Genomic DNA, 25,598 nt, shown 5'->3' with positions numbered 1-25,598 from the left:
TAAACAAGGGAGATAAACTGACAGAAAAGATGTAAACAAGGGAGATAAACTAACAGAAAAGATGTAGATGTAAACAAGGGAGATAAACTAACAGAAAAGATGTAAACAAGGGAGATAAACTAACTGAAAAGATGTTGATGTAAACAAGGGAGATAAACTAACAGAAAAGATGTAGATGTAAACAAGGGAGATAAACTAACAGAAAAGATGTAGATGTAAACAAGGGAGATAAACTAACATAAAAGATGTAGATGTAAACAAGGGAGATAAGCTAATTGAAAAGATGTAAACAAGGGAAATAAACTATCAGAAAAGATGTACCGGTAGATGTAGATGTAGATGTAAACAAGGTCGATAATTCGAAGATCTGAATAGCTACTGAAATTGATCTAGAGATAAGCTAACGGAAAAGATACAGATGCAGATATAAGCAAGGAAGATATGAATAGCTATTGAAATTTTTAACCTAATTAAAAGATAAGTAGAAAGGGAAGTTTAAAGTAGATACATGGTGATAGGGAAACAGAAAAGCTTAATGCAGTAAAAAAGTCAGACATCTTGAAATTTTGAAATGGCGTTTGCAAGTTCAATTCAAATTCCAGTTGGATGTCTACTATGTGAAGTTGGAAATAAGATAAACTGGAAATGTATTCAATGTGATCTTTTGATGTGTGACAGGTGTAAGGACGGGATTCATCAGAGGATTGCCAACGACCATAGAATTATAAACATTAAAAATATAGGGAAACAGGAAGAGTCCAATAAAACCACCGCATTCAAGGATGTGAATTGTGAAGATCATTGCAACCAGTCTTGTTGTCTTTACTGTGATACATGTAAAAAACTTATCTGTTTTAAGTGTATCACCAAAGATCATAAGGGACATGAATTCATCGAAGAAGATGACTATATTAAAGGCAAGGTAGAAATTATGCCTAAACAGCCGATTAAGTTTGAAATATCCAAAGAATATACAACCGATCTAAGACATATTCACTACATAGCAGTATGTTCTAATGGTTCTATGTGGATGGTGGATGGTTTAAAATCAAAGTTACAAAATGTCAAACTTAGGGAGAATAGAGCTGAAATCATAATAAGTCTAAACACTCAGATTTATGGAATGGCAAAAGGTCATTCAGATGACATTCTTGTTATAACACATGAGGGTCAACTCAAATTAATCAACACCATGACAGGTCAGATGACAGATTCTAGGTATGATGTAAAACCATTGTACCCAACCTGTATCCATGTGACCAGTGATCACAGAGTCATCATAGGAGCTAGGTCTCCAGGAGAACCATTCCCTGCCACAGGAAGACGTGTAGTGATTGCAATGGATCTGAAAGGACAACAGTTGAAGGTATATGAACATAAGAAACAATTATTTCCTTTGCAAAGATTTCTAACGAGTACCAGACATAACAAAAGTCTATTTAGCTTCCCAAAATACACAACCACCACTTGTAATGGTAATATCTGTGTGGTGGATTGGTTAGATTGGGATCACAGAAGTAGAGTGGTAGTGTTATCACCAAGAGGAGACATTCTAGGGATTTACACAGGTCACCCTGATGTCAACACTGGTAGTAATCCATTGATAGCTCATGGAATTCTAACAACACCATCAGATAAGATTGTTCTTACTGATGTGGACAATCATTTATTACATATACTGACTAACCAAGGACAAATTATAACCTACTACAATCTCCGGTACATGGGAATCATACGTCCATGTTCCCTCGCACTGTCTTCATCAGGAACTATATTTATAGGATCTCTTATCGAGAAAAGAAGTCCAGAAACTACAAAGGCCAAACTTTACGAGTTGGAATATTCTGGATTCTAATGATTTCTTGTGTTCTGTCAACATAAGGAATTTATTCAATATACTAGTAGGATGTTTTAGTGAGAGTATGAGGTTAAATCGTCTTGATTTATTTCATTGAAGAATTTGATTTAGAAGTTTGAGTTTAGCAATTGACTATTTTGAAACAATAACTAGAATAATAGAACACTCTGTTGGAAAAGTAGTAGTCTTCTGTTTTATTAATCAGCTTTTTTTTTCAAATTTTACCAATGAAGACAATAGACAATGGCTACTGATTTTGAATACCTTTTTAATGTTTTTGTATTATCATTATGGAACATTAAATTCTATTTTCGTGGCTGAGACTAGTTCATAATAAATTTACTCAAACATCCCCAAAGCATCAAAGACAAATAGGGGCCTCTGTGGCCAAGTGGTCTAAGTAGTTACTACTGTAATCACTAGCCAGTCAACACTGAGGTTGTGAGTTTGAACCCAGCTCTTGGGATGCACTGGACTCCAATCTTAATTGACTAGGATTGTAAGTTTTCCTATCGAAGGTCAATGGTTTTCTCCCGGCACCACAGCTTCCTTCACCAATTAAAACTGGTCATGAAATAACTTAAAAGCAGTGCTTAAAAGAGGCGTTAAAGCACCAAAAATCAATCAAAATCAAGTTTCAATTGAGACAGTGTGTTTTAACTTTTCAAAATTGGACAGACTAGTTATTAGTCAAGCTATATTATATAGTGTAGAATTATGATTGGTAATTCCTGTTGAAAAATGCCAATATTTAATTGAATAAATTTAATGTGCTTTTAACAGACTAATTTTTAGTGTTGTCAACGGTTAACCGGTTAACCAGTTAACCGGTCGAACGACCGAATACCGAATACCAAAATCGCTAACCGGTTAACCGGACTTTTTTCAATTTTGGTAGATTTGATATAAATTTGTATTGAAATCATTAAATAGTTATGTTTTATTGTCGTGGTAATTAATTAGACAGATGATTATCAATTGTTCAGTATATTGATTGCTATTGTTAATCCTAAAAACATTAAATTAATTAGAACTTGTCTCTCGGCTCGGGGCAGGATCTTAAAGAAACATAATTAGTATACATGTTTTTTTAACAGTAACTTTAAATCAGTAATGCGATTAAATGTTAAGATTTACTTCATTGGTTCGTTTTTGATCTAATTTTGTGTAGACCTACATCTAAATGTGCAACCTCCGTCGTGCAATGCTTAGACTTACTTTAAACGAAATGCTAAGTGAATGTACTCAATGTATACTCGATAGTAGTAACATGCTTAAAGAAACAAGCAAACAAAGCAAAGAAACAGGTCGTACGGTAACCTATAGTTATAAATTTCTGTGTCATTTTGGTCTCTGGTGGAGAATTGTCTCATTGACAATCATACCTCATCTTCTTTTTTATAATTAATCATTTCAAATTGAAACACTCCATATTATTTTCGGAGACAACAAGAGAAAAGGAAAGAGTAATAGGTTTCAGACATATTCAATTCTACGAGATCAAGAAGTTTTTTTTTATTTTTCAATCTGAAGTTGGTACAGACGCTATTGGTGATACAGTGTATTTGATTATTAAAAGACAAACTTCGCCAGGAATCCTCAAAGACAACCTTATAATGCCAAAGGACAATATTCAATTCTAAAAGCGTAAATTTATGATTTGGATGAAAGGTTGTCAAATTGACACTCATACCACATCTTATATCTATGTGTAGGGTACTATTGATAAGGCTTTCAAACCCCAATTTAAACTATACCGGTTAACCGGTTAATCGGTCGAACGATTATCCGAGTAACCAGTTAGGCAAAAGTGTACGATTTGACAACACTACTAATTTTATATTACCAACTTTTGAATCAGATTATATCAATTTTGAACAGTTTAACTTTACTACTTTGTGTTAGGATATCCTGGTTTTCTGTCAACTTTTAAAAGAGCAACCAAAAGGAAGTAAAATCAAACAGATAATGGGAGCAATTTTGGGAGAAATTTTATTGTTTTCCAATGATTTTGTTGTGTATTATTAGAAAACATCCAACAGTTAATTTTCCCCAAAATTGTACTGAGTGTAAGCATGATTTTACTTCTTTAAGTTGCTCCTACTTAACTGAGTACCAGGATGTCTTTTCACAGATAAGGTAACCTGTGGAAAAACTATAATTCTGTAGTCAACAGTCGGTAAAATGAAAATAGTCTATCATACTAAACCCCTAACGGGAAGGATTGTGCCTGATGTTCATATGATGAAATCATAATCTTTCAGTCAGTTTAATTGAAGTCTGGAGCTGGCATGTCAGTTAACTGCTAGTAGTCTGTTGTTATTTATGTATTATTGTCATTTTGTTTATTTTCTTTGGTTACATCTTCTGACATCAGACTCGGACTTCTCTTGAACTGAATTTTAATGTGCGTATTGTTATGCGTTTACTTTTCTACATTGGCTAGAGGTATAGGGGGAGGGTTGAGATCTCATAAACATGTTTAACCCCGCCGCATTTTTGCGCCTGTCTCAAGTTAGGAGCCTCTGGCCTTTGTTAGTCTTGTATTATTTTAATTTTAGTTTCTTGTGTACAATTTGGAAATTAGTATGGCGTTCATTATCACTGAACTAGTATATATTTGTTTAGGGGCCATTTGAAGGACGCCTCCGGGTGTGGGAATTTCTCGCTACATTGAAGACCTGTTGGTGACCTTCTGCTGTTGTTTTTTTCTGTGGTTGGGTTGTTGTCTCTTTGGCACATTCCCCATTTCCATTCTCAATTTTATCATGTCTATTGTTAGCTCTTTCTTCAAGTTTTACTAATAATAAAATACATGTGTGTAATGGTCAATGAGACATCATTTGAAACAAGAGGATAAAATCTCAATAAAGTAATAAATAAGAAAGAGAAATTCCTATATTTATCTTAACATATCTTTCCATGTTAAGTTTGAATAATTAAAGGAGATGTGGGGTATGTACTTCAAAGGGACAGCAATCCACCAACAATGATAATGAGAAAAATGAAAGTGATATTTAATTTTTAAGGTGGTACAAAACACTACAAGGAGATAATGCTGTAAAAATCAGCTGAACGTTTTTGTCGAGTCTGTGACTTTTGTCGCAGAAAGCTTGACATAGGTAAAGTGAAGCGGCGGTGTTAGCTTACTTCTTACAAGCTTTATATTTTAGAAGGTTGAAGACCTGGATACTTCATACTTTGTATATAGAAGCCTCATGTTAGGAAGTTTTTGTCAGTCACGTGTCCAATGTCCTTGACCTCATTTTCATGGTTCAGTGACTACTTGAAAAAAAAATTAAGATTTTTTTTTAATGTTGAATTCTCTCTTATTATAAGTAGTAGGATAACTATATTTTGTATGTGCGTACCTTGTAAGGTCTTCATGCCCGACAGACAGTTTTCAATTGACCTCGACCTCATTTCATGGATTAGTGAACAAGGTTAAGTTTTGGTGGTCAAGTCCATATCTCAGATACTATAAGCAATAGGTCTAGTATATTCAGTGTATGGAAGGACTGTAAGGTGTACATGTCCAACTGGGAGACGTCATCTGACCTTGACCTTATTTTCATGGTTCAGTGGTTATAGTTAACTTTTTTGTTTTGGTCTGTTTTTCTTATACTGTATGCAATAGGTCAACTATATTCATTGATATTTGGTGTATGGAATGATTGTAAGGTGTACATGTCTAACTGGCAGGTGTCATCTGACCTTGACCTCATTTTCATGGTTCAGTGGTTAAAGTTAAGTTTTTGAATTTTGGTCTTTTTTTTCTAATACTATATGCAATAGGTCAACTATATTTGGTGTATGTAAAAATTTTATGATCTATATGTCAGTCGCACAGGTTTTGTTTGACCTTGACCTCATTTTCATGGTTCATTGCTCAGTGTTAATTGTTTTTGTGTTTTTTTGGCTTATTATCTTGAAATCTATAATAGATATAGAGAAACTTTAAAGCAAAAATGATCAACAAGCCTCATTTGAATAAGTCAACACAGCAGAAAACATGTGTTGACTCCTTTAGAGTTATTGCCCTTTTATGATGTTTTATACAAGTTTTTGCTTGATCTAAAAAACTATAAAAGATAGATGAAACCTTAAAGAAGCAAAAAATATCAGCAAGACTTTAATAACATGGTCAATACAGCTCATCACCGCGATATAGCCTTGTTGTTCTAATGCGGCGTAAAGCAACCAACAATCAATCAATCAATACAGCTCATCAGTCAAATTCTTATTGGAGTTATTACTGTAAATTCAGAAATTATTGTGTGCATATATTATCTTAATTTTGTCATTTTAGACTAAAATGCAGTTTTAATTTTTGCAATATTGAGAAACGCTCCGTTTAAATCATATAAAAAAAATTATAATGCAAGTTTGAATTATAACTGTGTTGCATTTTTTCGCAATAATTTCTGAATTTACAGTACTTTTTAATGACGATTTTTCCGAATTTTTTTTATGTTTTCTGCAATACCTTAAAAACTATAAAAACTATAAAATTTTCACTAAACTAGTACACAATTTTGTTAGGGGGCCATCTTAAGCCAGCTTCCAGGTGTGGGATTTCTTGTTTGTGTTTCGGACCCATTGTTGGTTTTCGGTTGTTTTTTGCTATTTGGTTGGGTTGCTGTCTCTTTTCCCATTTTTCTAGGTGGTTTTTTTTTTTTTTCACTATACAAATAAGTTAACTTTATATGGGAGAAATTTCTTTTTGTTTATACGACTGCAAAAATTTTAATTTTATCACGTTGCCGTCGTCGTCCGAATACTTTTAGTTTTCGCACTCTAACTTTAGTAAAAGTGAATAGAAATCAATGAAATTTTAACACAAGGTTTACGACCACAAAAGGAAGGTTGGGATTGATTTTGGGAGTTTTGGTCCCAACATTTTAGGAATTAGGGGCCAAAAAGGGCCCAAATAAGCATTTTCTTGGTTTTCGCACTATAACTTTAGTTTAAGTGAATAGAAATCTATGAAATTTTGACACAAGGTTTATGACCACAAAAGGAAGGTTGGGATTGATTTTGGGAGTTTTGGTTTCAACAGTTTAGGAATTAAGGGCCAAAAAAGGGCCCAAATAAGCATTATTCTTGGTTTTCGCACAATAACTTTAGTATAAGTAAATAGAAATCAATGAAATTTTAACACAAGGTTTATGACCACAAAAGGAAGGTTGGGATTGATTTTTGGAGTTGAGGTCACAACAGTTAAGGAATTAGGGGCCAAAAAGGGACCCAAATAAGCATTTTTCTTGGGGTTCTTTGATATGCTGAATCTAAAAATGTACTTAGATTTTTGATTATTGGCCCAGTTTTCAAGTTGGTCCAAATCGGGGTCCAAAATTAAACTTTGTTTGATTTCATCAAAAATTGAATAATTGGGGTTCTTTGATATGCCAAATCTAACTGTGTATGTAGATTCTTAATTGTTGGTCCCGTTTTAAAATTGGTCTACATTAAAGTCCAAAGGGTCCAAAATTAAACTAAGTTTGATTATAACAAAAATTGAATTCTTGGGCCTCTTTGCTATGCTGAATCTAAACATGTACTTAGATTTTTGATAATGGGCCCAGTTTTCAAGTTGGTCCAAATCAGGATCCAAAATTATTATATTAAGTATTGTGCAATAGCAAGAAATTTTCAATTGCACAGTATTCAGCAATAGCAAGAAATCTTCAATTGCACAGTATTGTGCAATAGCAAATATTTTCAATTGCACAGTATTGCACAATAGCAAGAAATATCTAATTGCACAATATTGTGCAATAGCAAGAAATTCCAATTGGATTTCAATTGGAGTTATCTTTCTTTGTCCAGAATAGTAGTTGAATCAACTTAATCATTGTTTTATACAATATACAATGTATATTCACTTTTACTACCAACTGATAGATTAAAACAATCTTTACCATTCAGCACTTTTTTTACATTTTAATATTTTATGATGTATTTAAATGAGTAGTTATTGTTGCAAACTTCATTAGAAATTTGAATTGAGATCAGTTTTGAAATAAGGGAAAGGGGGATGTGAAAAACAAATTGGGGGGTCAATTTTTTTCATTTCAGATTTCATAAATAAAAAGAAAATTTCTTCAAACATTTTTTTGAGAGGATTAATATTCAACAGCATAGTGAATTGCTCAAAGGCAAAATTTTTTGTTTAAGTTCATTAGACCACATTCATTCTGTGTCAGAAACCTATGCTGTGTCAACTATTTAATCACAATCCAAATTTAGAGCTGAATCCAGCTTGAATGTTGTGTCCATACTTGCCCCAACCGTTCAGGGTTCAACCTCTGCGGTCGTATAATGCTGCGCCCTGCGAAGCAACTGGTTTTGAGAGGATTAATATTCAACAGCATAGTGAATTGCTCAAAGGCAAAAAAAAACTTTTAAGTTCATTAGACCACATTCATTCTGTGTCAGAAACCTATGCTGTGTCAACTATTTAATTTTAGATTTAAAAAGTTTGAAGAAGAAATCTTTAATTGATTTGTAAAATCTTGACATTTGTTTTGTGTAAAAAAAAACCATGTAATGTCAAAAATTTGATCACAATCCAAATTCAGAGCTGTATCACACTTGAATGTTTTGTCCATACTTGCCCCAACTGTTCAGGGTTCGACCTCTGCGGTCGTATAAAGCTGCGCCCTGCGGAGCACCTGGTTCTGTTTTACAAACAGAACAAAAATCCATGTGAACTCAAACATGTCACAAGTTTTTAATCTTATAAAACGGCATTATATTACATCATTAACAATAAAATATAGTGATATATAGTACCTTGTTGACCTTTTTCAAATTATGCCCTCATTCCCACTTAAAATAGGAAATACTCTTTTTTCAAGTTACATATTACCTGTTTTAACGATAAAGGAAAGAAAAGTTTTTGTGTAATAAAAATTTATAGCATCGTATGTTTGAAATAACCAAATACTAATAAATGATAATCCATTTACTGTTGAAAAAGATATTGATTTAATATACGTTATACATAATGTTGTGAGTTCTAAATAGCAGTACTTACACTTTATAAAAAAAGAAGATGTGGTATGATTGCAAACGAGACAACTCTCCACAAGAGACCAAAATGACACACAAATTAACAACTATAGGTCACCGTACGGCCTTCAACAATGAGCAAAGCCCATACAGCAAAATCAGCTGTAAAAGGCCCCGAAATGACAATGTAAAACAATTCAAAGGAGAAAATCAATGGTCTTATTTATGTACCAAAAAAGAACGAAAAACAAAAAGGTAACATTTAGTTTTTGCAAACATGCAATTATTTTTGTTCTAACATGTCTTAATAGCAGTTATTGCAACTATGCAATTATTTAGTTTCCAATTATAGGAGGTAAGCTGAAAAAATAATATAATTAACTTTCTAATGAACAAAAATCTATAATGGCTTTTGTTTAGTTACATTCACAGAATCAAAACTTTAGAATTTAATAAACTGCGGAGGAAGATCACAGGAGGAGAGAACTCTCATTATATTTTCTAATGTATCCCCATAGAATTGAAAAACCAATTAAACAACATGTGACATTGTTTTATTGATTGTAAACATTCAAACCATGAATTATAAATCATGTTTAGAAAGTTAATAGGTTGACACTTAATACTTCAAGTCATCATCATCATTTCAGCTAATAAAATATTTATAGATTTCAAGTGGAATTTCCGTCAATAGATTGTGATAGATTAGCTTGTTTCGGTGTTTCCTTAGTGTATACATGGTATATGATATAATATTTCTCATTATTGTTGATCTGTTGAATGAATTTTATGTTATGTCACAAAGTTGAAAAATGTGATAAAAATATTAAATATTTAATAAAAATTTTAGGGGGAGGAGAGGGTGCAAAAAGGGCCTTATCGTACCTTGTCCTTTGAATTGAAAAATATGGAAAATTCAGATTCTGACAAGAGTCCCTGGTTGGTTAAAACTATATTTCAGTAATTGGTTTAAATATTCCTTCAGTGAAAGTTTTGACTCCAAATTAATAAAAGTCATCTTTATTATGTTTTGCCTGCATCATTTTCATACTGCCAGCTGTGTTCTCTTTTGTTGTTAATGTCCAGCATATCAATCTGATACTATCCTTGCTAGCCAATGGTTATGATCAAGTCCCTTCTTCTCAAGAGGATACACTTGACTACAATATTAATTGATTGTATTTTTTCCTATCCAAGGTGGATGGTTTTCTCTGGTACTCTGGCTTCCTCCACCAATAAAAACATGTGTACTAAGTTTCAAGTTGATTGGACTTCAACTTTATCAAAAACTACCTCGACCAAAAACTTTAACCTGAGGCAGGACAGACGGACAAACGGACGAACAGACCAGAAAACATAATGCCCATAAATGGGCATAATAAATGGGGCATAAAAAATGCAAGCAAAAATAGATCTTCAGTTTACAATGTTTCTTGTATTTGCAGGAGCTGATGTTATAACCTTACTAGAGAGTGATGCCTCCAAACCTTTCCTGGGAAACAATGATCTTGGTATGTGGTTTGGTGAGAAGTTAGGAATGTATGTGGACTTTGGACCTGCAACAAAGGATCATACATGGGGGTAAGTTTGACTTTTTTGTCTTTCTTTCTTTACATGACCTTTCTGTCAAAAGGAGATTTCAAAAAACTATTTTTCAAAACAACTTTTTAGAATTATTCATTCGAAGGGACAACAAATGGATAAGGAAGGATATTTAAGTGAAAGAATTTATAGCCTTACAAGATCAGTTATCTGATGAACTCTATTAGATGTATTCATTTTACTAGTTTTTGGAGACACTAAATCATTCAGTACAATAGAATTCCATTTAATGTTCTATGTGTTCTTAATAAAGGATTATTTTTTCAAGAATATAATACTTTTCTTAATCACATATAATTTTAAATTTCAGAAACCTACTTCTGTCTAAATACCCAATAGTGAAATCAACTCACCATCTTTTGCCTTCACCACATGGTAAGTATATAATTCTTGCAAATGTTTGCTATCTATGAATTTAAACTTCCGCTCTTCTGACCTTACATTAAAAACTAGAACAAGGTAAAAATTTCAATTTCAAAACATAATAGAAAAAATCTGGTAGAACTAACCAGCATGAGAAACCTCTAGACATCTGTTCCTTGTAATGATACTGTAGCAAATTGTGGAGTTAACTCCCCTTAATTGTTAATTTCTAGTGCATTTCTTGAAATCCAAGACAGGAAAATAAGGGATTTTATATTTGTGCACCATCATACATCTAAGACTTCACCACTGTCTGATTCTTATTCAGATTTTCACTTACAGTTATCTGAACATGAGCTGGATTGCTGCTCCAACAAATGTCTTTTCTTTAGTAAACCAAAACTCATGTCCTCTAAAAGTGTAGAAGTATAGCCAATAGTTTATTTTATCATTTTAATCAGCTTTTGATTTCAAATTAAATTTCAGGAGAATTGGCACCAGCTATAACAGCTACAGTAAACATTAGTGGTAATCTGGTGGACTTTGTTGTGACACATATGGGTAACCATAGAGACAGATTAGACAGAAAACTTCAGGCCAAGTTCCTGGCAAAGGAACTTACAGAATGGTATGATATACATTAATCTTCACCAGAATATCCCTTTTATCATGTTTAATAGACTAATGAATAAAACAGGGACGAAAGACAACAAAGGGACAGTCAAACTCATAAATCTAAAACAAACTGACAAAGCCATGGCTAAAAATGAAATAGACAAACAAATAATATATGTATAAGTACCCGGCCATGTCCACTTGTATTTTTGTCCATCTGATGAGTTAAGCCTTTTTCAACTGATTTTTATAGTTCGTTCTTATGTTGTACTGTTATACCACTGTCCCAGGTTAAGGGGAGGGTTGGGATCCCGCTAACATGTTTAACCCCGCCACATTATTTATGTATGTGCCTGTCCCAAATCAGGAGCCTGTAATTCAGTGGTTGTCCTTTGTTTATGTGTTACATATTTGTTTTTTCATGCTTTTTTTTATATAAATAAGGCCGTTAGTTTTCTCGTTTGAATTGTTTTACATTGTCTTATCGGGGCCTTTTATAGCCAACTATGCGGTATGGGCTTTGCTCATTGTTGAAGGCCGTACAGTGACCTATAGTTGTTAATATCTGTGTCATTTTGGTATTTTGAGGACAGTTGTCTCATTGGCAATCATACCACATCTTCTTCTTTATAATAGTACACATGACACAACATAGAAAACATAAACAACACGAACCCCACCAAAAACTAGGGGTGATCTCAGGTGCTCCAGAAGGGTAAGCAGATTCTGCTCCACATGTGGCAAATTGAGAATGGAAACATGGAATGTGACAAATAGAGACATGACTGTATATATATAGCTAGTATATGACTTAAATTACTAGTTATGAGTGAAATAATAAACTGGGTTATCTTTCTCTGTTTAGGGAGACGAGTACAGTAAGGTTCAGTACTATTAACTGTTCATGAAGCAAATGCGTGAAATATAGCAAAATTGTAAAGATCAAAGAGAAAAGTTAAAGATCAAAGGAAAATGCTGCCAACAAATGTGCGAGTCTTACGCTAAATGTGCAAGACTCTGCATTCCTGGCCTTGTGGTCATAAAACTTTCGAGCACGATTTCTGTACTCAGACTCAAGAATCAACCAATCAAAATGCTGGATTTAATGTTTCGAGCATGATTTTTGTGCTCCGAGCACTGAGCAAAGTTTTATGACTTCTACCCCTGAAGGTCACCAGTATTAAGTTTTGAAGCCTTGGGTATACAAGTTAATGATATGAATTAGAAACCTTTCTATCAATCAAACAAAGCTTAATATTTTCATTATAATTTCAGTGAGAACCCTGTAATATTCCTGGGATATGTGACGTCAGCTCCACACAGTCCTGAATACAATGATTTAATAAAGTCGGGTAATGTCAAGGACATAGATGATACAGATTATGATAGATGGTGTGAATATATAATGTATAGGGGTTTAAAAAGGTTGGTTTACATTTTAAGCAATGCCTTAACCATTCTTAAAATCGGGAATTATGAATATCTTTAGGATCATTGTCACAATTTTAAGAATCCACATATATTTTCTCTTTGTAGCAAAACACATCTTGGGTTTGTAAACTATTAAATGGTAGCATTTTGCCCATCATCAGTGCTAAACTCCATACAACAAACTCCACTTCCCTCCACTTATTTGAGATACAATCATACAACTATCTACTTAGCACACAGCATTTAAGAGTATAACAGGAAAATGTCTGACACAGCATTGGAATACTGCAGTGTTGAGTAGCATGTCTTCTTTTCTGTAAGGCAAAAAAAAAATATGTGTGTTTTCCATTTCATTTCCTACCCTATATTTTAAGCTAGAAAAAGCCTACCTTAAACGTTGTCAGTTTATTTTAGATTTCTGAGTTTGACTGTCCCTTTGGTATCTTTCGTCACTCTTTTAAAGTTTTTATGATAATTTTTCAATAAGCACTGTTAAAGTCAGAATTTCTCTTCCATAGACTCAATGTAAAAAAAATTGTAAAATAAAAAAAATACCTACTGCCCTTCCAAATTTTTTCAAGGTTGTAATAGGAAACATATTATTTTATTTGGCCTTGTATCCTTGTTAGCTAGATAGTGCACAAAATACACCTCATAATAGTTTTTAAAGTGAATATTTTAAAATATGGCACTGAAAATTTATATGACATTTGCCACTGGACAATAAGTTATCAATTTTTATTAAATCTATTTTTAGACTTGGGTATGCTAGAATTACACATGCAGGATTAAGTGATACAGAAATACAGATGGCCAAATTTGAAATTCCTGAAGATCCTAAAAATTATAAAGACAATACAAGAGTTATAACTGATTCTTCAAGAGTGAATAAAGAAGTTCATTTTAATCATAAGTAAGTAATTTGTAAATTACAGTCCCGACAGAATTAAAATGCATGTATGTATTATAAACTTGATAAATAAATAATTTTAAAAAATCTCTTTATTTTACTATTTATCATTTTCTTGGATAATAAGATAAAAGAGAAAAAAAAAGTACATTGGTTAACAAAATCATAAAATGACACATTTTTCTTGTTCAATATTTATTCAGGTTTTGATCATAACCAATATATGTAAATGTTGATTGTTTCAATATAGATTCTACCACCAAATCTCGTGTAATACGATATTTATCCACTCGAGACAGTTAAATATTGAAATTTAACTGTCGAAAGTGGATAAATATCGTATTACACAAGATTTGGTGGTAGAATCTGTTTCTCTAATGATTTTGAAACAATACGCAGGCAAACTTATTGCTTCTTGGCGACTGATCTGCAAAAAGATGTGTTCTTTCTATGTGACGTCATCAGGCATGGTCGCCTTTTTTTCATGCTGCTACAATATGAAATTTAGAGGAAAACAAGAATATTCGACTTCATAATCGGATTTTAACCATTGAAGAACTGAGATCAAACGAACCACACGTTGATTAAATTTTTTTACACAATGGGTGCAGAAATGGATAAATTGACGAAGAATTAGAGAAAGAATATATACTGTACACTTTATACTATCTTCTTTGTTTTTAATCTAAGACCTACAAGATGATCTCTTCCTACATATTCAGTTCTTAGGCCTATAATTTTTCATCTTATTATTTTCTCGTTTTGCTATACAGTATTTGAATAATCAAAAAAAAAAGTTCAAAATGAGGCTAACATCTCCATCGGTTGTTAGATATGTTCCTATATTCTGTATTTTTTATTTCAGATTTGGAAAGTTCAAATCAGGACATAGAAATTTGAAAACACACGGATTTCATATGGATACACCAAAATATTTCTTGCCATAATTCTTTATTTATGTGTCTGCTCTATACTCTATCTGCAATCTAGCCCTCCTTATGATGAAGTGGCATTAAACTGCCATCAATCAATCTTGATACTAGTCTTATAGATGTTTAACATTTAAGTCCTGACTTCTTTATTTTACATGTAACTTAGGAAAGGAGATACCAATTTTTCTAGGAGTAAGAATTTATTTAAAACCTCTATACCAAAGAAAATGCATATTTCCATTATTTTTATATTTTTTTGCTGAGAATGAATTATTTGTTTAACATTCCATTAAACCATTTTGTTATTTTGGGGATGGATTTAAAGTCATAAGAAACCTCAAATTAAAAAAAATGCATATGTTTTTTTATAACTCATGGATAGTTTTCATTATAAAACTTATGTACATATACTTTTTTCTGAAGAAAATTCTTTAATATGTTCATATTTAGAAGAAGTTTACTTTATTTTAATTGCTTCCTTCAAGCAATTTCCCTGACACATTTTCCGTATGCAAAGTGACCTAAGTGTGACCCATCTTATAAAAATCCTGTGATCGCAATATGCATGGATGTCCTTAAAATAAACTGTTATCTGATTGTACATGTTAAACACATGCTCAATATCCATACCTTTTTTGTTTATTGTTGACAAACAGGTGACAATTGTTTAATTTTATTAGTTAAACTTCAGCTTCAAAACACAAACTTTAATTTCCTGCCATATTTTCACAACAACAGTAACCAATTGAAAAAAAAATTGACGATAATGCGAAATTTAGGCAAAAAAAATGATAAAATCGTGCACAGAAGAATAAGTTTATGATGTTTGTATGCATTGGTTTAAAAATTAGAATAACATTATTTTTCACCAGTCACTCGTTTATTATGACTTTAATTTTTGATACTAAACCATGTTTCTGGTGGGTTTTTTTTATGTAAATTTGGTTAGTATGTTAATTTTTTTTTGTCACTAACAAACAAAAAAATCTTTGTTTAAAAGTACTTTTTTTTTTCTTCTAAAAGTAAATAGCATATCTGTAGTCATTCACAAGAAATGTCCTGCAGTTTGTCTGGTATAAGGTTATCTGTAACTGTTTCTAAGTCTTATTTCTCTTCTAAACCAAATCAAAATAAATTCAATCACGACATGGATATTGTGACAATTTTATTTGAGGGGGGAGGACATTTAGGGATCAAGTGTTTTTAAATTCGAGATTTCGGGATCCGGGATTTTTTTTTTCCAACCCCCCTCTTATTTTGATACTAGATAAATAGCAGGATACCCATTCTGTTTCATTTAATGATTACATGATATCAACAATTTTCAATGCCAAGAAGTAAAATTTTTTAGACTAAGTGAATCTGCAATTCAATGCCACGAATTTACTAGCAGGTACTTTGTATTAATATTTAAACAATAAACTAGTAACACTATAACGAGTATTGTAAATTCAGAAATTATTGCGATGTTTTAAGTATTGCGAAAAAATGTGACGGTTATAATCGCAATAATTTAAACTCGCAATTTGAAAACAAAAGATATGAACTAAACAAGATCTTTCTCAATATCGCAAAAATTAAAATAGCATTTTAGTCTTAAATGACAAAATTGCAATAATAAATGCATGCTATAATTTTAGAATTTACAATCGTATGAATCTCAGGACCAATTTTCATAAATAATATTTTTAAAAGATTTTACTTGTATCGTATAGTAACACTAGATCTTGCCACAAAATGTTTTACTGTTGTTTGTCATTCATGCTTTTTTTTATCTACAGACCATTATGTATTCTGTGTCCCCATTCAAATGCATTGATCGGCCCAAAAAAAGGGGGGGTTCCAACCCCTGGATCCGCCAATGGGTCCATTTGTTTTCCAAACATTTTTCTGCTAAGAATTGACACTTTTATCTCTAGAAATAAGGTTTGTTTTTGAAAATTATATCGACAAAATCAATAAACTTATTTTAAAAATTGAGGTTACAAATAATAGTATATGAGAAATATAGTCAAACTTTGTAGTTGTATATTATTTAAGTCTAATTGGAAAATAAGGTTTAACTATAGATTTTTAGTTCAAGTATATAATTTAGAGATCTTCATGCAGGACTGTGAAAGTACAATTTCTAGTCAGCAATGTATAAGTTCCATACTGTTAAGTCCTCTATAACTAGATTACATATATAAGCAAAACAAATTTTGGTCGTCCAGAATGATATTGATTTTTTTTTATCTAAAATGTATTGTAACATTGTGATTTTTGTTGTAGATAATTCCACTAATTGATAATTTAGTTACAAGAATTTATTATTGTTTTTTCTGAATCTCATTGTTAACCCTCATAATGTTTATATAGATAAAAAGTTTATTTGTTTCATTTAAACCCTAAGAATTCTCACCATTCTAATGTTGCTAATTATTTTCCTTTCAAATTGCATCTTCTATAAAAAAAATTAAAAAAAAAAAAAAAGTCTATTTAACTCGTTTTTGAGTAACTTATCTCACAAAAAGTGGTAAATGAAATGAGTTAATAGTTGATCATTGTGCAGTGGTGTGTAGCAACAGTTAATTATGTGTATTTGAAATCTCCAGGATTTTAAAATTGTTCATTAATATAATGATGAAGTGTTTATATAAATACACTAAGTCTAGTAGTATAACCAAAAAGGATGATGCCAAAGATAGTAAAATTTATCATTTACAGCAGAATGCATTGAGTGTGTAGTTAAAGATAATATCTTTGGTTAGCTTACTTGTAAGCTGAACTGTGAAGTTATTATTAGGTTATGTATACTACCCTCCTTTCAGAGTAGTCTAGTCCTACAGCAGATAGATTGGTTGTCAGTCGGACTAGTCTTCTCCTAAAGGAGGGCAGTTTACAAAACCTATAACTTTTCAGCTAGCAAGCAAGCTAACCAAAAATATTACCTTTACCTACATCCTCAATGTATTCTGCTATAATGTAATTTTTATTTCTTACCAAAATATATTACCTAGGGACTGCTAGACTGAATAAACCAAGCTCTAGCAATATTCAGGTCAGTCAATGAAGGTGGTATTTAGCTTGAGCATTACCAAAAGTCTTTTAAAAGAAGGTCAAAATCTCAGAAATAGTTTATTTTTTTCAATATAAATGCACCCTTACGTAATAAACTTGTGCGAAAATGTATAAATTGGTACAATCTAAATTTTTGCAATTTATTTCTTTTCATAATACATTTGTAACTAGGTTTTACAAACGTGACTAAATATTTTTTTTTTGAAAATTTTCTCCTTGAACCTTTTTATAAGGGAGTTATTCATGAAAAATAAATATGCTGTCGAATGTCTTTAAAAAAGTCAAAGAGAAAGTGCTATGTATGTATTAATATTGTGTTGAGATCTAAATATGGATTCATGCTTGTATTGCTGCAGGTATTTGTTTCTCACCTGTCTGGGAAATTAGGCTTTCTCTCTTTTCTATTAAAATCCTGTAGTGATGAGGTTGCTGAGAGTACTTAAAGTGATGTTAAACATGAGGGTTTGGATGGGGTTAAATGATTAAAGAATAATGCCCTTAAAAAATGAAGATTAGAGAATAACGTGGCAAAAAAAATAAAGATTAGAGAAAAAAGGGGTTAATTTTTCGAAGATTAGAGAAAAAAGGGGTTAATTTTTTCAAAGATTAGAGAAAAAAGGGGTTAATTTTTTGAAGATTAGAGAAAAAAGGGGTGAAAATTAAATGTTTACAGAATAACAGACCCCCATCCAGACCCTCAAACATCAACAATCTATAAGTCAATGAATATGCATGAAATATTTGCCACTGGAATTTAAACAAACAACAATTAATTATTTATGTTTTCTAAAGACTCTGATGATTTTTTCCTTTGTCCTCAGTTTCACAGTTAGGGGTCTTTAAAATATTGAAAATACAAAAAAGTATAATTGGATTTTTACAATTGATTGATTTTTAATTTACTTCTAGAGGGATTTTTATTACAATCACTTCTAACCATTACTGGTGATTAGATGTACATTTCTTTGTGTCTAGCTTGTTTAGGAGAAATGAAAATAAAGTGTTGTTGCTTATATTTTCAGAATAACATATTGTTTAGTGTTTTTTTAACATAGTGCTGTATCTATTATTTATATTTCTTTTAATGTATTATATACATGTTTACATTATTAACTAATATTGTTATTTTCTATGAATTTTCTTAATAAATTTAATAACCAGGTCTTGTTTTATGTTATTTTATTTGTTTCTTTTTACAGCATGATTATACCTGTGTAAAAATGTTTTGCATTTCTCTTTGTGTCTTCAAAATTAGAAAATGTCCAAACCGTAGCCAGGAATTTCCAAGGGGGGGTTCGTTGGACTCATGAACTCGACTTTAACAGTCACAATTTGAACAAAACGTTGACTTTAACAGTGCTTATTTGATTTCAAGAAGGGGGGGGGGGTCTTCTGAACCCCACAAACCCCCCCCCTGGCTACAGGTATGATGTCCATATCATTATTTGAAATCAGATTTTTATAATGGTTCATGAGAATATAATGCAGACCATTTCTCAAATAGAGACAAAAAAAATCCTTTATTGCTCAAATGGTTTCCATTTGTAAGTATAATAGTCTCGCATATGTTAAAATCTTTGAAGTCTTCACTTGCATCACTATATTATTTTGGGTATATCATGCAATCTTACTAAGGGGTCAGTTCTCAGTGGAGTAGTGGTCTAATAGTCCAACTCCTGTGTTACTAGTCTTTTAATACTAAGGTTGAATCCCACACTTGTCAAATACATTCAACTCCAATCTAAATTCACTAGGATTGTCAGTTTTTATGTCCAGTCTGCGACTTCTGTTGCAGATGGTTCCCTTCCTGTCCCAAAATGGGTCAACTATATCTAAAGCATGTAAATATTGTAAGGTGCAAATGTCTGTCTGGCAAGGTTCATCTGACCTTGGTCTTATTTTCATGGTCCATTAATCAATTTTAAGTTTTTTTGGTTAAGCTTGTTTCATAGATGTGCATAAGGTCAACTAAAATTTAAGCATATTTGGTGCATGTATGAACTGATTGTAAGATGTATATATATTTTAAATTATACTTATCTGCCCTTGACCTTATTTTCAAGTTTCTGTGATGTGTTAATTGAAGTACAGCTTTATATTTAGGACTACATGTATCAACATAATATCAATGGTTAGTCAAGAAGGCAAGACATTTCAGAGTGTGTACTCTTGTTAACCGATGGTTTTGTTTGCCTTCAATTACTTATATATGGCTTCCTCCAGCAATAAAAACTGACTGCAATGAAATAGCATATAGTGTGTGCATGTGTGTCCAAACATAGCTAGTCCACTGACTGCAACTGATTGTTATTAGCCTAGTTTGCTATTCAAGATATATGTTATAGCTAAGTTTATACTATAGGTTTTAATTTAAAGCTAATTTCCTAATGCTTGTAGATTAAGCACGTTTATACACAAAAAAGCAAGCATTAGCCGACCAAAATCAATCTATACAAGCATGAAGAAATTGGCCAATAAGGCTTTATGTCCTTGTTTTTTTTCTGATAGTTTTATTATTAACCATCATACAACTCTTTATTTTTTTCATTGATTTTCATGGAATTTGATGCCTTTGTCAAACCAATATCGAACTGCATGCATATGGATATTGAAATCGATTATTTTAACTGATATAAGAAGATGTGCTATGAGTGTCAATGAGATAACTCCATCAAAGTCACAATTGGTAAACGTAAACCATTATAGGTCGTAGAACTGTCTTCAACACGGAGCCAACACGAAGCTCACACAAAACAGCAAGCTATAAAGGGTTCCAAAAATGACTAGTGTAAAACAAAAATTTGTATAGTGACACTATACAAATCCTTGTGTAAAACCATTCAAACGGGAAAAACAACGGTCTAATCTGTATAAAAATCGATAAACTAAACAAAACACTACGGAAACTATTCAACAAATCAACAAGACAATTACTGAAAATCAGATTCATGAATTAAGACAGGTGCAAACAAATGCAGCGGGTTTTAACGTTTAAATAGGTACTAACGTTCACCCTTATCTGAAACTATAGTGTAACATAACAACATAGAAGTTTGTTTTCATGTTGTATTGTTTCATCGCTGTCCAAGATTATGGGGGCATTGAAGGCACAAAACCTGCTACCCCATCACATTCTCTAGTAAGGAATTTGTTCATAAACTTTATATACTAATAGATATAGGAAGATGTGGTGTGAGTGCCAATGAGACAACTCTCCATCCAAAAAACAATTTAGAAAAAGTAAACCATTATAGGTCAATGTACGGCCTTCAACACGGAGCCTTGGCTCACACCGAACAACAAGCTATAAAGGACCCATAATTACTAGTGTAAAACCATTCAAACGGGAAAACCATTAGTACTGAACTAGTGCTTGAAATTGGTAAGGTGTTCATCACGCTGAAATATATATCAATTCAATAACCACTGATAACTGAAAGATATATAGTCTTCGTGCGACTGTTCTCATTGTATGGTCACTGTTTAACAAAGGAGTAAGTCCGGTAAGGGCCGGTTTTGGCCACAAATTTTAAGTTCAACTGACGAAAGATTTTTGACACTTTTTAAACACTTAAATGTCTATTTCAATTGATTCAATTATTGTTTGTGAAAGATTTTAACTGATTCACTCATTAAAACGCTCTGATACAAGCTTAAATATGAAAAATCTATCAAATATGCCAAAAACTGTCTCTTTTCATATGGTTTTTGTCAAAAATGAAAGTGGCCGCATCCGTGTTCATCCTAAACCTTTATATATGTTATGTATTGTCATTAAACACAACTTACATTTCAATATCAAGAATGAACACGAATGCGGCCACTTTCATTTAAAAATTTAAGTAAAATGCTGAAATTGTGAAGATTTCAGTAATTAAGCATGAGTTAATAATGCAAGTACCCGATATATGTGCATCGTAATACCAAAAACAACCCATACTTATGTAGCAGAGGCATTATACCTTCCAAAAAATAACTAAAAGTTTACATCTAATCAATTTTGTAAAACTGCTATATTTTTGGGCCAAAAAGGGGTACTACTGAACCTACTCCTTTGTTTTTTCGTTCATTGTTGTGGTATAAGTACATTGTATTAATCAGACCGCTGGTTTTCACTTTTGAATTGTTTAACATTTGTCACATCGGGCCTTAGATAGCTTATTGTACTGTGCGATTTTTCTTCGTAGTTTACGGCAGTATGGTAAACTGTATTTGTTCCTTCGGTCTTAGTAGATAAATGCTTCATTGGCAAGCATACCACATCTTTTCTGTATACAAGTTCTAAAATATGCACACCTATATGAACACCTAGACGAGTCGGAAAGCGAAGCATGGACACCGGATCTTGATTAACCTAGAGAGATGGTGAGGTCTTGTTTTTTTTTTTATTAATAAACCATAGTTTGTATGTTCTCCATTTCGACAGATGGATATCCAACCTCTTTTTAACGTTATTTTAAAGAAGCACCGTTTCACTGTAGATAATTCTCACATACTCGCACATGTGTTGATCTCAAATCGAACAAGTACATAAAACAGTACTACATGTACGATAATATTCCCATGGGAGTCACGATAGTCGTAACGGCGGCACCACGGCACAGCGGTAACGTTATTAACGTCATAATGCGTCATAACGACTTGGAATAAAACTTGGTAACGTCGGGAGAAGGAAACGTTTTCCAACATGCCGTAGCATTTCCTTACACTAACAAGTTACGTTTAAGTAAGTATCTTCCACTTATGTACTTATAAAAAATCATAATCTAGAAAAATTAAATTACAGAACATGAACTGATAAAAATAAATCTTGGAAAACTTTTTTATCAAGATATCTCGGAGTACTTAACTGACATGTAGCAAGACAAATTCTCAAGGAATTTTAAATACGGGCGGTAACATGGGGGGGGGGGGGGGGGTCCTCTTATAGGGCTTGGGTTATCGTTGAATGTTTAGATGGGTATTGTCGATAATCTGTGTCGATCCGATGCATGGATAAGGTCCTTTGTACTTTTTTTTGTGTTTCGTATTTTGTTACTGTAGTACTATACTGCCGTATGCGAATAAGTTAAATGGCCAAAAAAAATCATACATGAAGTGCTAATCCAAATAAAGATGTCATTTAGATTTGATACTTGTGGTCTTATTGTCTTCCATTTGAACTTTTTTTATTATTAAAAATTATACAGGACTTCGGTAGATTGACTTTGATATATTTCTTTGGATTTTTTTTTAAGCAGCTGTTTGGTGCATTTGCTTAATTTAAGATTTTACTAGTAAAAATCAGCAATTCAATCATTTAATTTGTTGGAGAGGCCATATATTGGCACCCACTCCACCCCATAGAAAATAAAATCGTTGGGTTAGTTTGGTTACGCTATACAGGGGTAGAAGACCTTAAGTAAAAAAGTGCCATTACACTTCAGAATTGATAAACTTAACCAACATCCCTCCAATCCCGCCCCCTTTCTTCCACCACGACCACTGTTTAAGAAACCCCGAAAATATATATCAAATATGCGCAATTTCGTTATCTGTTATTTAATCAACTTTAAACAGGACTGCATGGCATTTTGGATCCAAATTTTGCCAGTGATGTTTCATTATATATGATTCATGTCTTTCTATACAAACTCCTGCAGGTGTAGTAGTATTTTTCATTTAATTTCAAATGTCGTATAAGGTACTTAATTTTGCAATTTTTCTGATCCCACAAAAATGAAAACGCCGTCTTAAATTTCTTCCATTCGTTCAATTGATTACCATACAAGATCTGACGTCTTAATTAGACTGAATTAGTAGTTAATGTCAGTACATATAAAGAGAAAAAATGAGGAAATCAATGGAAAACAAGTTACTGTAAATGTGACTTTTATCAGTCAATTACTGTAATCTCAGAGCAGAACATTTCTTTGTTCGGCGTATTGGTTTTATGAATACCGGAGTGACTTCTCCAAGCAACCAATTAATAATATAGAGAAAACTCATTTAGATGTTTCTTGTTAAATAATTGATAGTTATTTAGGTATATTATTCTGTTATCTATATTGCTAACAACATTCCATACCTTACTCGGTAAGTACACAAGTATTTTTTGGAGATGCAATATTTAAAACATTAAAATGTCATTTGGATAGTAAATTTATTACTTTTTATGGTAAGGGGTGAAGTTATATGTGAAATTATATGTGAATTTACTACTTAGCAGTCTATTGAAATAATACAGTATTTTATTTTGGATGTTCATATCAATTGATTAGGGAGAAGTTACATGGGAGTTGTCAAGATTTATGCACCCTTCATTGAGTAGGACAACGATCATTTCGATTTATGTGTATGGAATCTTGTGCATGTACAAATGCATATGCAATGAATTATTGAAACTTTTAGAAAGGATTTAAATTAATTTCCTACTATAAGGTGGGTTTAATAGTATTTAGAGAGAAAGAGAAAGTGTGACAGTATTAACTTGAGAAGTTATTAAAAAAGTATTTACTTTTCAAAAGGCATGAATTAAATTTTCTAAAATAAGGTGAGTTTCAGAAATCAGAGAAATATTTTTGATTTGTACGGACGAACGAAAGTTTGGTTTTTCTTTCAATGAAACATATATATGTAATTGGTAGTAATCGGAGTTTTTCTTTTTCTTTTTAACTATTTTGGCCATGCTGATAATAATCTTACCCGTTTGTGCTAATTTTTTTATTTTTTATATACCCATTCTTCATCAATTATCGGGTAATTAATTATTTTACAAGTCGGAAAAATCTTCAATTAAAAAAAAATTGTAACCATACTTATCCGGCGTTGATCAAATTCTTGTTTTTCATATATTCACCCACTTCAAATATTAGATATATACTTGTTAAAATATGTCCTTTCGTCCTTTAATCCGTCAGTCTGTCTGTCTGTACGTGTGTCAATCCGAAACATATTTCTGTCGCGTTTCAGTCTTAATAACTTCTAGTCACATTGCATAATATGAATGTTTTTTTATACTTCAGTAAACTTGAATTTCATCTTGATATACCATTTCGTGTAACACGTTTTCATTTCGATCCCGTGGTTCGATATTCTTCTCAAGTTCTGCTTGAATTTAACTTAATCCGGGTAATTTAATGATAGCGTAAAGGCTTTTATACCAAACTATACATGATGTACGGTTATACATGCACTGTCTCAAGTTATAAAGGGGGTAGCGCCTTTAATTTAGTTTAACACCGCCACATTCTTCATGTGTCTGTCTCAAGTGAGGAGCCTGTAAATTGTTATTCAGTTGTTGTCGTTTGTTGCTGTCTTACATACTTTGTTTTTTTTTAATTATTGTGTTTTGAAAATAGGCCGTTTTTAATATCGTTTGAAGTGTGTCATTTAGGAGCGTTTTTACCGCTGCAGTGTGGTATGGATTTTGCTCATTGTTGAAGGTCGTAATGTGACCTATAGTTGTTAATTTCTGTGTCATTTGGTTTCTTCTGAAATATTGTTTCATTGGAAACCATACCACATCATTTATTTTTTTTTATATACAAAACTGCTTTATAAGCTTTTGAGTCCCACATGTGGAACAGAATCTGCTAACCCTTCCCGAGCACCTGAATCATCCCCAGTTTTTGGTAAAGTTATTGTTGCTTAGTCTTAATTTATTTTTCTATGTTGTGTTTTGTGTACTTTTGTTTGTCCTAGTCTTTTTAGTCGTGGTGTTGTAAGTTTTTGGGTTGGTTTTTTTAACTATAGAGTTTGAATGTCCCGGCCTCTGGTGTCTCTCCGGTCCCTCTTCTCAAGAAAATTGATTGTTCGTCATGGAAATAATTAA

General features: G+C 32.2%; 1 protein-coding gene across 1 annotated transcript in view; it reads left to right on the top strand.

The window, feature by feature from the left end:
- Window positions 1-15,482, top strand: part of LOC139486400 (PGAP2-interacting protein-like) — a 40,200-nt gene extending 24,718 nt beyond the window's left edge. The window contains exons 10-15 of the mRNA XM_071271273.1: window positions 10,318-10,453; window positions 10,785-10,849; window positions 11,324-11,465; window positions 12,728-12,877; window positions 13,641-13,796; window positions 14,659-15,482. Of these exons, the coding sequence (XP_071127374.1) occupies window positions 10,318-10,453; window positions 10,785-10,849; window positions 11,324-11,465; window positions 12,728-12,877; window positions 13,641-13,796; window positions 14,659-14,740 (731 nt within the window). The 3' untranslated portion in view covers window positions 14,741-15,482. The remainder of the gene's footprint in view (window positions 1-10,317; window positions 10,454-10,784; window positions 10,850-11,323; window positions 11,466-12,727; window positions 12,878-13,640; window positions 13,797-14,658) is intronic.
- Window positions 15,483-25,598: the final 10,116 nt, after the last annotated feature.

This window comes from Mytilus edulis, chromosome 8 (genome assembly GCF_963676685.1).
Source record: "Mytilus edulis chromosome 8, xbMytEdul2.2, whole genome shotgun sequence".
NCBI classification, from domain to species: domain Eukaryota; kingdom Metazoa; phylum Mollusca; class Bivalvia; order Mytilida; family Mytilidae; genus Mytilus; species Mytilus edulis.
This window is presented reverse-complemented; position numbering and strand designations above follow the sequence as displayed.